General features: G+C 40.8%; 2 protein-coding genes across 3 annotated transcripts in view; one reads left to right on the top strand and one right to left on the bottom strand.

Moving 5' to 3' along the window:
- The window catches only part of LOC122777729 (ankyrin repeat and SAM domain-containing protein 1A), a 34,920-nt gene extending 23,526 nt beyond the window's left edge, over positions 1 to 11,394 (bottom strand). The window contains exon 1 of one of the 2 annotated variants that reach the window (XM_044039146.1): positions 10,656 to 11,394. In XM_044039146.1, the coding sequence (XP_043895081.1) occupies positions 10,656 to 10,834 (179 nt within the window). In that variant the 5' untranslated portion in view covers positions 10,835 to 11,394. The remainder of the gene's footprint in view (positions 1 to 10,655) is intronic. The other variant, XM_044039148.1, reaches the window with a different exon arrangement.
- A 1,312-nt stretch (positions 11,395 to 12,706) lies between these two features.
- On the top strand, positions 12,707 to 15,102 carry taf11 (TAF11 RNA polymerase II, TATA box binding protein (TBP)-associated factor). Its single transcript, XM_044037789.1, has 6 exons — positions 12,707 to 12,974; positions 13,132 to 13,337; positions 13,857 to 13,987; positions 14,084 to 14,171; positions 14,249 to 14,345; positions 14,427 to 15,102. Exons 2-6 carry the CDS (start codon positions 13,167 to 13,169, stop codon positions 14,555 to 14,557), a joined length of 618 nt encoding a protein of 205 aa, XP_043893724.1. The 5' UTR covers positions 12,707 to 12,974; positions 13,132 to 13,166; the 3' UTR covers positions 14,558 to 15,102.
- The last annotated feature ends 70 nt before the right edge of the window (positions 15,103 to 15,172 follow it).

The raw sequence follows: 15,172 nt of genomic DNA, 5'->3' as shown, positions 1-15,172 counted from the left end.
CATAAATGATTACTGGGATATTCTGGCAAAAAAACTGTGAGTGAGAGAGCGCTGCCATCAAGGGAAAACAACACATCAGACCATTTGCTGTTTTTTTCTTTTTTTAAAGCAGCTGAACACACTCACAGTAAGACACGGATGAGTTGGTCCATGTTTTATCTGGTGTTGGAGGAGGAGTGGCAGCAGCATGCTCACCGCCATCGCATCAGCTTCATTGCAACTCTGTGACTCTGCTTCACACACGTGGCTGGATTTTGTCGCAGTAATGGCCATTTTGCCCCCTAAAAATGCATCTCCCATAATAGCTCAGAGCAGCCTGCAATTACATAGTCAGAGCTGTCTCATTAAATGAGTGTCTTGGAGGGCTTGAGCACAGCCTGCAGAACAATGTGCTTGACAGAGCACAGACACACAGGGATGCAACATTCTCCTAGTCATTTTACTAGGGGTGGGTATTCCTACTGATTTCCTTAATCAATTTGTTTTCGATTCACAAGGTCACCATTTGATTCATTTCGAGATATCTCAGTGTTCAAACCAATTTTTGCTTGGTTATGGAAGAGATTATCACAGAACTACATTGTATAAAATGCAAACTCAAAGCTTAAAAACTCATTTCAATTCAAAATATCCGACCTACATACATCAGACATGACGCTTGAAATAATGACCAAATTGTCCAGCATATTGCTCTTCAGAGGAAGACAACGGCGATCTTGCATGGTGCGTGGAAGTAGTTCAAACTCACAAACACATTTGCAGATTCAGCCGTTAGTTCCACCTGCAGCTTAAAAGCGGAGTTATCGGAGCTAATGGAGTGAGTGGAGGCATCACGCGCGCACACGCACACGCACACGCCATCATGTTTGTCACTCTCAGTGAGATGGCTCACACAACCAATGTTGTCACCCAAGAATATCACAGTCAAGTCTCACGTGACCACAATAGTGAGGTTTGTGTAGAGCAGGGGTCACCAACCTTTTTGAGACCGAGAGCTACCTGAAGGGTAGAGAATAATATGGAGGGCTACCATATTCATTTTTATTATTTTGTGCAATTTACCATTTAAATGATGAATATTATGCATTCAATTGCATACACATTAATTCCAGTGCTTACTCCTAATGATTATCACAGTTTGTATAAACAATATCAAGGACATTTTACTCAGTGATCATATGGATACATGCAAGTGAGGTGAAGTGAAAAGTGAAGTGAAATCGTTGGCTGCTCGCGGGCTACCAGGTGCCCGAGGGCACCACGTTGGTGACCACTGGTGTAGAGGATGCAGGAAATGAAATCCATACAAATACTGAATCGATATTGGATCTTTCAAATGAAGATTGACGTGAATTAGAAAATCAATCGTCTTAAATGTTTCAAAAAATGGGGAAGAGTGTGCGACTTTTAATCATGTCAGCTCATGCGGCTTCACAAGTGCACATTCTCACTCCTCATTTCTTCAGCGCCAGTAACCAAATTTGCAGTAAAGAGAAAAGCAAAGATGGCTTGCACATGGCCGGTAAACACATGAAAAGGCAAAAACAGAGACAGAAACAGACCTTCAGCTGCTGCCCTAGATAAGAGTTATGTAAGGGCTTACAGCAAATCCCCATAAAGAAATAAACATAAACACAAACGGAGCAGCTACGACAAGTTTGGAATTCAACTAAACACATAGGGCACACATAGGGCAATCATGATTATCAGAGTGCACAATTAACAGGTCTGCCGTTATTGCTTTGTCATTTCCTGCCAGTGAACATCGTGCTTTTTAAGCACCATTGCAGAAATGACTAACAATGACTTGCTTAGTTGTGCAAGACAAACCTTCTGATGTATCACAAGACACACGTCTCATGTTCAAAGAAAATCTAGAATAAAAGGTAAATGTTTGTGCTGTGTTTCACTCCACAGTCAATACAACTGTGATATGACGCGATCAGAAATATCAGAAAAAGACACTAAAAAACCCAAATGTTCAAGATCATGTCGACAAAACCTGCAACAGAGGGTGTAATGCAGCATAAACCACAACATTATCTGCCTCTGTGGTTTTTCCATAACATTACAGCACTAATGGATGATAACGATTCATATCAACAGTCTCTCCGTGCTGAGGAAATGAAACTGTCTGCTCAATGCATTTCAATCCCACTGTCACTCACAATATTAAAATGCTGTAAGCAGTGCTGCCTGTAGTGTAGCAGCTTTAAGTGCAGTCAAAAGTGTGACGTCCTCTCAGCATTTTGGCAGCACGGTACTCAAGGGCATGAGTCAGAATGGTGCTCGACAATCCACTTCATCCTCTTACTACAGCTCACTACCAACCTATCTGACGGCTGGGGCTCTGGCCCATAGCAGGGAGATGGGCAAAACAGTTGATTTGGTTTGGTTGGGGGCACATTTATGGCAACTGGCTGAGGAATTCCTGTTTGAAAAGCTGAGCTAATCCTTAATTTCCCTGAGGGAATATCAGTGGGATGAAGCTGAAGTTTGAAAGAGATTCTGGGAGGGCGTTAATTCTGTGGTGTGCTGTGCAGAGCCAGTATGAGACGAGGAGGGATAACATTTTTCTTTTTTTTTAATACATTATCTGCACTTATTTGCAAATGTGACTCATAGTATTCACAAACAAACACAGGCTTATACAATAATTTATGTATTCTGGAGTCACAAATGAAGTCATAAATGGATGTGGCATTAAAATTAAATATTTTTTAAATACATATTTTATCGTGTTGGTGATAATTGTTATAAATGTTATTGATTCTTGAAAATACAGCTGATATACATAATCATTTCTGGTCTTCATCTCTCCTCTAGCTTCTTCTTTCCCATCCATTCTTCTTTTCACCCTCAACAACAACAACAACAGATGTTCAAGGTAAATTTTCAATGCACATCAAAATTCAGTAGTAGGTTTAAGCAAATAAGAACCCAGGTGAGTGTGAATCGGTATCAAATAAACAGATTTGTCCTCCAGCCTATTAGTGGTGGGACCACACTGCCAGGAGGATTAGTCTGGCCCAGGGCTCTGAGCCCAGCAGTGACTGGCGCATGTCAGCCACCGTGGAGGAAATTGGGCTTAATTAAGCCGACGGCTGGCGGCTGGCGAAACCAGATGTCTTGCTGCCAAACAGCCAACCTGAGCATCTGCTCCTCAGCAGGGAGAGATAGAGGTACCTGCCAGATTCCTCCTGGCCGAATGGAGACTACTCGCAATGAGCTAACTCCCTCCCCAAGATGCCATGTTAGGACCAAAGTACAACAACTGTGAGAAAGCAGCACATGCTCATCGTGTAGGAGTGTAGTAAAGGATGACACATTCAGAGTTGTGAACCTGTATCACAAGTTAAGTAGCAACAGACACAGCCGTTGCAACAAAGTGGCAGTCTATGACACATCTATGACGAGGCGTTAACACATGTCCATGATAGTCAAACCGCTGTTAAGTGAGTTTACACAACACCCGTCAGCTCCACACAACTCAAAAAAAAAAAAACATTCAGCAGTTTAACAGGATTAACATTTCTTTTCTCCCTCTGCCCCTGCTCTGCTGCCTAATATACACTTGGGCTGCAACTAACGTCAGAAAATGTTGTAAAGAAATGATGAGGTTCTTGAATTGTCTCGTTCTGTCCACAAATCAGTTTTTATGATTTCTTTGTTATATGGAGCAAAGAGACCAGAGAGTGTTCACATTTAAGAAGCTGAAAAATCCAAAAGCTTGTTTTAATTATTGAAAAAAAACAAAAAACAGAACGTTGCAGCTCTCACATACACAAACGTTCCTTCAGTAAGGTCTGATAGTAATGTTCAAAAGTTGCATTCACGCCATAAATATACAGTGCCAATAAAGCCCATCAGCTCCACATGAGTCTCTCCGTCTCATACACGTTAACATAACAGTGCCACATCTACAAAACACAGCTGATGCTTGGAGACATAGAAATTTCGTTTTCCCAGTCTCGAAAAAAAAAAACCTTGATTGAGTCTTCAATGTGGCCCACAAACGCTCCATAATGAGCTTCTCACAGAGCAACTGTGTTACAGCAGGAGGTGTGAATAAACTGCATATGCCCACAGTCTGTGATGAGAGAGCAGTCCAGGAGGCTCCAGCAGAATAATCAAAATGATGGGCATGAGAAGCACTAATGGCAGGCTGAAAATGTGCGATGAATGTAGAAAAGGGAAGAATAGAGATAGAAAGGGACAAGAATGGGCAAAAAAAAAGGACATTCATTCAAATCCCGTCTTCTTAAAAATCTGTCAGTTCCCACACCGACACCACTGAACAGCTACATGGATCTCTACAACGATTTATTTTTGCTGTGTTTATTTATTTTGCTCAGTGAAGAAAATGTACATCGACATCTGCCGAGACACGAGCAGGCAAAAAATGATGTTAATTTAACTACAGAAGAGACTTAATGCAGTTGGGCACAAGAAGTATCGGTACCAGTTATTGGCCCAAGCACTCCTGCAAAAAGTCTAACATGTGCATCCCTACAAAAACAACAACGGCAAAAAGAATGACTAAGAATTTCTGTTATGAGGCCGACAACAAGGTGAAACTCAAAGTACAGTTATGGAGCTTTTCACACTTCTCAAAAGGTCTTCGTTTCTGCCCGTCCAGACTTAAAATCAGCTCCTTTCAAACAATCAAAGTTAGGAGCATTTTCAAACTTCTCCATATTTTTGGGCTTGCAAAAAGCAAAAAGTGAGGTTGTGTGGAATGAAGGCAAATCTTTAGCCCAATACAGGCATTTTTAAACTAAAACAGAGTGGTGTTTTGGAGTATTAGTGCTTAGTCATGGTAAGAAAAGCTCCAGCCCACATTGTTCTTCTTTTATAAGGATGCAGAAACAGCAGAGTGTGGGGGAATTTTAGAAAATACCCTGGCTAAACAGTTTCCTGTGAACATACAGAGGGCAGCGCCAGAACTCTGGCTCCAAGTGCAACATGTTTGATGTCTGTGGGTGGAATGGAGGTTGGCTTTGGCCCAGCAGGTGGGCAAGAAGTTTGCTGAGAGTAGCAGAAAGTGAGAGAAAGGAGAAGACGCCAGACAGGCTAAAACGTCTGGGTCGAGGGCTATGAACACCTGCGCAGGAAAGAGGGTTGTTGCTCTTGTGCGAGTCCATATTAAGAATCATACTCGCAACACAGGAACACACACGACTTATCTTTTCCATTTGTTATCACAAGGTTCGCTGACTGGGGTGAAACGGAGTTCACATCAACAAGCACATGGAGGAGGAGTCAGTAAATATGTCTGTGTGTTACTGTTTTGCTTGTACACATGAGTAACTTTCTGTTAGCACAGAAAGATGAAAACTTGCTCTTCAGTAGGGCTGAACAATTCTGGGAAAAGATCTAATAGTGATTTTTCGGAGCGATACTGCAATTTGATGTGCAAAAACAAAAATGTTAAGCTTCAGTTTAACATTCACTGTGTGATGAAATGATGGAGCATTACCACACACAATCAAAACATTTACCGCTGTATCTTCTGATACAAGGATGAAAAAATAAAAAGGTAGAAAACATTTTTTGCATGGATAGAAGAATCAAAAAAAGAACACCTGGAGTGAATAATAATAATAACAATAATAATAATAATAATAATAACAACATAACTCATTATTGCACTAACTCCTGGGGAACCTTGTCATGAATCCACTTGGATGAAAATATTTTTAGCCCACCTCCACTAGTTTAAAATAAAGCAGATCCATAAAGACTATTATGGACACTAAAACTGTATTTGTAAGTTTCTGCTCCCACCACACACACACGTATGTGGAACTCATCAGTGCTACTAAGCCCTTACTCTCAGACTATGCAAACACAGGCTGTAAACATAACATGCACAGCGGAGGATCCCAAACTCAGATGCTCCAGGAATGCTAACACATTGGTGTTAGATTTCCCAGCGACCACCACTCCCCTCCTGTGTCGGACTAGCGTTTCTCTCAGTTCAGAGGTCAACAACAAATGACATGGGAATTCCAGGCTTGGTGTATGCTAGCGATTAGCTACAGAGTCATAACGTGAAGCCCTTGCCATTGCTGTAAACGTGATGGAAGCTGCCTTGTTTACACTGTGGCTGCACATACAGTGAGCTGTGAGACAAGTTTAAATGAACTAATAGCTACTGTGAAACACAACTAAGAAGCAAGGTGTCAAATTCCCACTGTGAACATGGCATCTGCAAACACACCATCCCAAGTCCGACTGTGCACCTTCACATTTACACAGCAACAGAACTTTCCTATATGAGCTTTGTCTTTTGTTTATGTTCTTAAAATTTTTATGTAAACACAGCATTGTTTCAAGAAATGTCTTCATACACACAAAAACCCCAAAAGCGACTATAAATACTGCCTATATAATGTCTATGTATGTGCTGCTGTAATGCTGCCTAAGAAATACCCCAAAAAGGGAGAAAAAAATGTGGAGCAAGCACTCAAAGCTTGCACACTGTGTACAAACCCCAAACACAAAGAGAAGAAGATAATGCCGAACACTGACATCACCATTTCCCAAAATTGCATATTGGCGCAAGAGTGGCGTTTTGAGATGATTTTGTCCTCCTGGGACCCGTTTTCCAAAAATAGCATTTTGGGGCTCTGCCATGTGGATAAATAAGTCAATATGATCCCAGTATGTTTCCATACACAGTTAAGTCAAGCTTTGGTTCTAGCTTGAGTTAGTTCTAGCCAGTTATTTGGACTACTGTCTTAGTCCCAGTGTACAGTGCTAGTGGGAAAATGTATTTACTAAATGAAGTGGGTAAACTATGCTAGATAGTGATATGTCCCTCTTCAACGTGTTCATATTATGCATTTTCTGCTTGACATACTACATCACAGACAAAAAAACCAACTGATTGGTTCGGAGTGAGACGCCATTCTGTCTTTCTACTGTCCATTTACTTCAAAATATTTAATTCTTCAACCTGCCAAAAATACAGTGGCCTAGATTTCACCATGTTTTCCTCACTTTGTTGTCTTCTTCAGTCTACCGGCTTCATATTATTTCTGGGTCAAAGCCCTGTGTAGTATGCACAGAGCAGTGGTTTGATATAGAGTACATTCATTGTCTACCACTTTATCCTCCACATGAGGGCCACCCCGCTGGAGCCAATCGCAGCTGACATAGGGCAAAAGGCGGGGTACACCCTGGACAGGTTGCAGTCCATCACAGGGCCAACATACAGAGACAAACCAACATTCACGCTCATATTCACACTTACAGTCAATATACAATGTAATTTGACTCTAAATTGTATTATCTGGGTGTGTTACTCCCACTGAGAAACGATTATATTTTTCTCAGCCAGACTAACATGTTTACTTGCAAGTCTGGTTTTAGTCGGACTAAAACAATACTGTTGTTTTTTGTAGCATCATGTCAATGAACTGGCAGACTAACTGTTGTTAAATAAAACAAAAGCAGTTGAAGACACTGACAGTAAGACGCAGTTTGAAATGATATGGTGTAGAGGGTGTGGCGGCAGCACGCTCAGACCTCGGATCAGCTTCAGTGCAACTCTGTGATGGTTGTATTAAGACACAAAAACACAGTAATTCCATTTTTTTTCTAATGCCATGTGAACGTACTGAGTAGACACAGATCTTATTAACAGAGAAGCTACAAGCTACTTCTTTAAATGAGAGCAAGTGCTATTTGTTATGCAGCAGATATTTTTTCAGTTGACACCAGTCTGGCAGCACGGCTTTCCCTGGGATGAGCCAGAAATTGGGACTATTATGGGATGCAATCGTCTGGATTTTAGCCAAAGCCACTTAAAATGCAAACCAAGTACTCGCACAGACAGAAATGTATTTAGAAAACGGCTAAACAAAATTTCAAGAGCCACCAAAATTGTCAATAAGCTCTACTTGTTTCTGCCTATTGCACTGGCAAACAGTCTAAATGAGGCTTCTCAAATCAGGAGGTCCAATTCTAAACAAGTGACGGCTCAATTTTCTAGTTAAAACCAAAGAGTATATAATAGTCTTAAAAGAACTAATATGAATATGAAAAGATGTCACTCCACACTTTGTCAGTGGGTCAAAAGACACAACTGTGAGGCTGGGAGAAGAGCCCACATCTGGCTAAGCTCTCAGGGTGTATGTCCCGAACTCCATGCATTCCTCTGTTAATTTCCCCACAGTGGGCAGGCACTTTCCCTGCCAGGGACTTGTCTCACCTCCGGTCAGACCACAGCAGCTGCCTGTGTTTGGACAACCTGGGCAAGGAAGTGCTGGTAAGAGGTGAAGACCTCTGGGATCAAAAAATGGTCCGGAGGTCTGGCAAACGTCATCACAAAGCAATGCATGTTTCCCCTAAATAAGCCACAAAACTGACTAAATGTTTCAACACAATTTTGTTGTTGTAAAATGATTCTGACATCAGCCAAACTGCAGCTACCACTGCATGGTGGTACTAAAGGTTCGGGGGAGTTGCCCAGCTCATTTTGGTGTTAATAGAGCACCTCAAAACAAATGCTTTGGGTGACAGTGTTAAATATGCAGGGGTCAGTGCCGATCCTCCCGCTTGGATACAGCCTCCTGGGAAAGTAGGCATTCCGCAGAGCAGAGCTCAACAACTGCTTGGTTACAAAAACACGACAGGTCTTGACATGCAACCCATTCCAGAGGAGGAACACTAAAAATGTAGTGGAAATACACACAACAACACAACACACCTTCACAGACTATTAATGAATGTGATTCACAGCCTGTGTGGTGGCGTATAAGGCCCAATGTGCTACTATACATAAAAACATCAACAGAAAATTCATTCAATAAAAGTAAAAACACTGCAGTGACCTAAATAACAGACATCCCTCTCCTCACACTGACAATACAACCAACACAGTATGTAAATGTAATGAAGAAACCTGTCATTCCTACAGATGAAATCTCCTTTGACAGGATTACAACCCTAAATTTGCAACAATGGATGATTAATAGGGTACAAAGAGATTCTGGTCAAAGAAAAAAAACACACAGCCAGCTGGTGCCACTGTAGAAATCCACTGTGATGCCTTTACAAGTATCGACATTTTGATAATGCAAATGAAATCAAATGTATACAATGCCAGTGATTCCCAAGGCTTTCCTGAGGTCAATAATCTTGCAAATTATTTTATTCTAATAGTCTGTCCAATGGGCCCATGTGTTTAAAAGCAACAAGGCTTGTTAAGTCCACCTACCATTAGTTAATTCATTTCCTGGCCAATCATTTCCGAGAGCTATCATTGCCAAACATTGATTGCTCAAATCCAAGCAGATGACACAACGGGCCCTTGAGTCCGCCCACAGATCTGTGAGACCTGGCCTTGACTGCATGACGCTCTGAATTGGATGTGGGATTTCCGATTGCAAGGGTTTAATTTAATTACCTTGAGTTCATTGCACGGCCTGTACTAAGTAACATGGTGCTGCATCACCTTGAGCTACGCCTGAACACTTTCCCCTATGATGCTGGCTGCTGGAAAAGAGCTCACACAGCAGCAATACTCCGTTTTGAGTGACAGTTGACCACCTTCATTTGGTCAATACTAAAATAGAAATGACATGCAGCACTATCAACACAACTTCACCAGCTATTGTTCACTTCTGCAGTTCTATATATAGCACATGACATTAGTAAGGAATTCTTAACAATGAGGCTGCTCTTTTCTTTCTCGTTGGGTATAAACATTACATAAATCACAATGGCTCATCATGATCATGAAACTGCATCATATGGTTTTCGAACAATACGTTCGCAGCCCAAGGGAAATTGAACAACCCTGTTGCGGTGAGTGTATTTAATTGAGATAACATGTGCAGGACTAAAATAAAAGTTATCAGATCTATTTCATCCAATTACTTGACATTACCCTGCAGCAGAACATTAGGAGGAGTGTATGTTAGAAGAAGGCCTGTCCAGGCTACTCCTTCAGGACAGCAACATGGATCAAAGCCAATTTTAATATCTCCCATTTAAAAAAAAAAGTCCTGTTCTGTTTCACCATCACTCCAAATCACACATTTCATTCTTAACACTCAGACAGATACTCTATTGGCTGTAGTTTGCCTTCTTATCTGTAAATTACAAATAAATAATAACCTTGCATTGCAGACCATCTATTAAATGGATGAAATGTTGCCCCCCACCAATGTCTTTGCCTTTTAAGGTGAACACACACTGCTTTTTAACCAGGAGTTGCAGTAATAATGTTAAAAAGTGCGTTTGTAACATCTGGCTTTCTTCTTCTCCTTCACCACTGAGTGTTCGGGTCTAGACTATTTGCGTAGGCTATTAATTAAACATGTGTGCACCGGTGTGTAAAGAAACCGTGGGCGGCTTTGGAGCACATTTATCCAGTTTAGTTGCACAGTTGTATCGCAGGCTCTTTTCTGCTCATTACAGTAACGCAGGCAGGGAGCTAACAAAGAAGCATGCCACTGCCTCAACGCTTCACTGGTTCAGGCTGTTTGTTTGACCATGCAAAGTCATTACTCTATCACTGGACAGTGATACTGAAAGTACTACAAATGAGTGAATAAATAATAGTATAATAATAGACGGGGACAACGTTGGGAGCGGTCCCCGTTCAGGTATACCCGCCTCTCCTTCCCTTTCCCTGAGCCTACCTGAGCAGACTGGAGAGTGGATGAGAGGAGGCGCCGTGGCCACCACTGTTGCTACTTCCACCGGCTCCAGACAACCCGCTCCCGGTGCCTCCTGACTGTCGCTTCCCGGATAAAAGCTTCTCCACAGCGGCCAGGTTCCCCGTGCGCGCCGCTTCGAGAAGCTCCTGCTCCTTCCCCATCACGAATCCAAACAATAAAAAAAAATAAAAAAAATACACACACGGGAGGCGCGGGGGGAATAAGGAGAGGGGAAGGGAGGGGATTGTTTTAACAGGAGTGAAATTCCTCAGTGACTCCTTCTTTTCTCCCGACAACAGATGGATTCCTCGGTGTACTTCCCACCGACGCTGGGTCCTTCCACGCCGGTCCTCGGTGCCGCTAGCGCTCACAACAGGGAAAAGTTTGGTTCAGCAGCGCGGCACTACCATCGAGCAAACTTCCTATGACCAGTCCCCCGAGCCTAATCCGTCACTTCCTCGAAACTGCCCTTTCTTTCTGCTGCTCAAATCTGAAAAACCATTCGCACTCACACACACATACACAATCCCTATCACACCCGCCCCTGCTGCCTCATAGGAGAGGTGGATGGGCGTAAGCAAGATGGTGCCTGAGCTTCACTGTGTAAACTAAATAAAGGAAAAGACAGACGTTTTACACGTCCGCTGTGTTACCGCGGTCAAGCCATCAGTCACTAACTCGTCTCTGCGTAGTTTAAAGCATTAGGGTTGAAATTGAGAGTGCTCGCGTATTGTAGACGTTACGGTAAACGCACGAAAACGAAGCCAGCTGGGTTTGCCAGTAGCTGGTTTTCAAAATAAAACATTACAGAAAATAGTAGCGGAAAATCCTAATATTTTTACACGTTTTATCATTTAAAATATTTACACATCACCCCAATAGTTGTATAGCTTATCTTCCTTTATCATTTTATAAAGACATATTTTTACCTAAAAGTAAATGTTATGAGTTCTTTCAATCTTGTTTCTGTGTTGGTTGGTTTCTCTCTGCAGCACCTTGATTCTACCTTAAGTGCTTTATAAACAAAACTACCATGTCTCATTACTCTGTTACTGTATGGTTAGATAAGAGATGTTAAATTTAAAAATGTAAAGTTCTACATCTGTAAGTCCAAATAGCTTAATTTCTGAACAACTCTGTCCATGAACAAATAAATCAAACTTTCAATGTGAGTAAAAAAAAAATAATAAAAAAATCACTGATTTCCAGTTTAAGGGACACTGCTCTCAGTTTGGGGTTGTATACTTGGCTGAAGTTTGTACATACGCAGCTTTAACCTTTTATTTTGAAAAAAGGATGTTGTAATCCTGAAAAGCATCTAGTTTCAGGCCAATCCAATACATTTATCATAAAGCCTTTAAAACGGGGGCCCTCCACATTTTGTGTTAGGGCTGGTTTGGAGGAACGACTGTTGTCCTCTCCTAGTATCCAGAGCAGGGGTCTCAAACTCAACTGACCTTGGGGTCATCGAGCATCTAGTTCAGTCAAGTGAAAACTATTCTGGGGAAAAAGCAACAATTAGGTAGGGGTAGGCAATATGACTTATATCATGACATTCTATCATGATTATAATGATAGATATTTCAAAGCATTCCAAAATCAAAGTGTCTGTGTTGACATGGAACTATATTTAGTTAACGATAACAATGTGTTTAACCATGAGTTTGACCTCTGGTCTAAAGCAACTTTCTAAACCTAGCATTTTTAATACTACTATTTTTGGGTTTTTTTGTTTTTCTTTCATCTGCATCGTTAGTTGTCAACATAAATCAGAGGCTAAACTTCATTTTAAATATACATTTCAGTCTGCCAGTCTGAGTGGGGATAATTGAGTAAACTGTTAAATTAGTTAAATAGAACATTATATTTACCCCGCACTTTTTTTTTCTTTACAAGTAATTACAAAACATATATACAGTCATGTTCTTTTAGATTTTGTTGTACTGACCTGTTTTATCACTGTGTTTGATACAACCAGTGTTTGGCATCCATGGTGTTTGGTTACCCATGTTAATAAAGTTTGTTCAAAGCGGAAACGGATATTCAAGCGCTAGCCCAAAAATAGCCTTTGCGGCTATCATTACACATATGCCTAGTGATGTGCTCGGCGTGAATTCACAATATTCATTGGACTTTTGTCTATATATATATAATCACATGGTGAATGTGTTACTGTTGGTTATTTAAATGGTTCACACGTTCACATCTTTACAACCCAACAACAATTACTGAGCTAACGTTAGGTTAGCTCCACCGCTAGCCTAGCTCTTGTCGTTTTGTTGACGTCTGGCTACAGAAAAGGTAAGAGCGTATTTAATTCTTATTTGTCCACTTTTCGATGCATCTGTGGTGAAAGTGACTCATTTGCTGGTGCTTTTATGTAAAACGTGTATGGTTCCAGTCACAGGCTGTGAAGAAAGCCCACTGTCAGACAAACCAATAATGAACCCGTTGGTAGTTTCCAGAGCCATCGTTAGAGGGAACTGAGTGATTATGGCTGACCCAGCGCGGATCAAAGTTGATGACATATCTGAGAGAACGACCTCAGCCACTGAGGAGCACCAAAAATCTGAGGATACTGAAGGTGTATCTGCCACAGCACCACCTGCACAGGAAAACAAAGACGCGTCCTCACAAGATCAGTTAAAACAGGAGGATAAACCTGTGAGTTTGATGCTTAATTGCTTTTAGGGAGGTGGGGGACCATTAACTATTCAGCAAAAATATAAGAAACTTACCAAATTCCACACGATACTTCATCATCATTAAAATGTATTGTTCTGCCAGAGAAAATTTGATTGCAGCTGTGCAAAGGACATACTATTCTCATTATCTTTTTTTCAACGTCAAATAGCCACACATACAATACTTTATACATGTACAGGAACACTGCCTAAATAGTTCTAAACTATAGCCACACAGTAAAACAAAAAAAATCAACGTTAAATATTAACTGGGTTAAAGAGAAAGCTGAAATTAGCAGATCTCTATAGTCTTTACTTTATATTTGATCAAGGTTGGATTTATTTTTGTTTACCTTATTTGATCAATGACGAATTGTTTCATCAGCACTTGAAATGACTGGCTCTACAGCAGAGCTAAAGAGTTGAGTTTCATTTAGTTTTAAAAAGGGACTCGTTTGTATTTCAATCACTCTAAACAATGTAATCTTCCATTGTGCAGGAGACAGCAACACAAGAGGATGAGGAGGAAGGAACATCTGGTCAGTCTGCCTCTAAAAGGCTGAAGGTGGAACCAGAGAAGAAGAAGGAGAAACGCCACAAGGTGGATGAGGATGAAATACAAAAGATGCAGTAAGACTATTTTATTTTGAGTCAAATACGATTCTATAAAATGTTCTTAAATATTGTGCAAAACTCAACCATCCTGCTTCTCCTGTGTCTTTTTAGGGTTCTGGTGTCATCCTTTTCTGAGGAGCAGCTGAATCGCTATGAAATGTACAGACGTTCTGCCTTCCCTAAGGCGGCCATCAAGAGGGTATGTCGCTTATAGATTTGGTCAAAGTGTATTTAATATTTGAATTTATCAAATTAATTTAAGGTCTCATTTTCCAGCTGATCCAGTCCATAACAGGATCATCAGTGTCTCAGAATGTAGTAATTGCCATGTCTGGTATTTCTAAGGTTTTTGCTGGGGAAATTGTCGAGGAAGGTGAGTTTCAGATGTATGAATTAATAAGCTGACTTTTTTCCTGCAGTTTGATCATGTAATCTTGTTTTCTTGTGCTTATAGCATTGGATGTTTGTGAAAAGTGGGGAGATACACCACCTCTTCAGCCCAAACACATGAGAGAAGCAGTGAGAAGGTTGAAGAGCCGAGATCAGATCCCCAACACCAAGTATAAAAACATTCTCTTTCACTGAGGCACCTGAGTTTCAGATTGTGTTGGGGTGATGGAGTCAGAAGAAGAAATTTGTGATGAAAACACAGATATATGCCATTGAAATCTTGACATAAAACCATAGTTACCTTACTGCAGTCAACCTTCACTACCTGACCAGGCTCAGTATTAGCTGAGGTCCTGAAGATTGGTCAAAGTGGCAGGGAAGTAGATCTGACACTCTGGGTCCTTCCACAGTTTATCTTGACACTGTAGTTGTGATGATGTGACACAGTTGAACAGATGTAAAGCTCATGTATTATGGTTGTAAATACAGTTTTATATGTGAAAATCTGAAATGTGTTGTCCTTGTGCTTTAGTTAATTAACAACTTTGGAGAAATGCTTTACAATCTCATGGTTTTCAACTTGTATTTTTAAGAGGCAATGATTCATGCCAAGGACTGTATTTTGATTTATTTAGAACAGTTCACAAGCAAAAAGCAGTGAAATTGTTATAATCAAATTTGTTATGTATAAATCATATTTCATGTCTGACATACACTATAATAAAACTTTTTTAGATTTACAGGAAACTTTTTTCTGTCATCATTGAGCTTGTTTCACCTGTCCATTGCGAGCCAAGTCCCACATTAGAA

Source organism: Solea senegalensis, linkage group LG11 (assembly GCF_019176455.1).
Source record: "Solea senegalensis isolate Sse05_10M linkage group LG11, IFAPA_SoseM_1, whole genome shotgun sequence".
NCBI lineage: Eukaryota > Metazoa > Chordata > Actinopteri > Pleuronectiformes > Soleidae > Solea > Solea senegalensis.
This window is presented reverse-complemented; position numbering and strand designations above follow the sequence as displayed.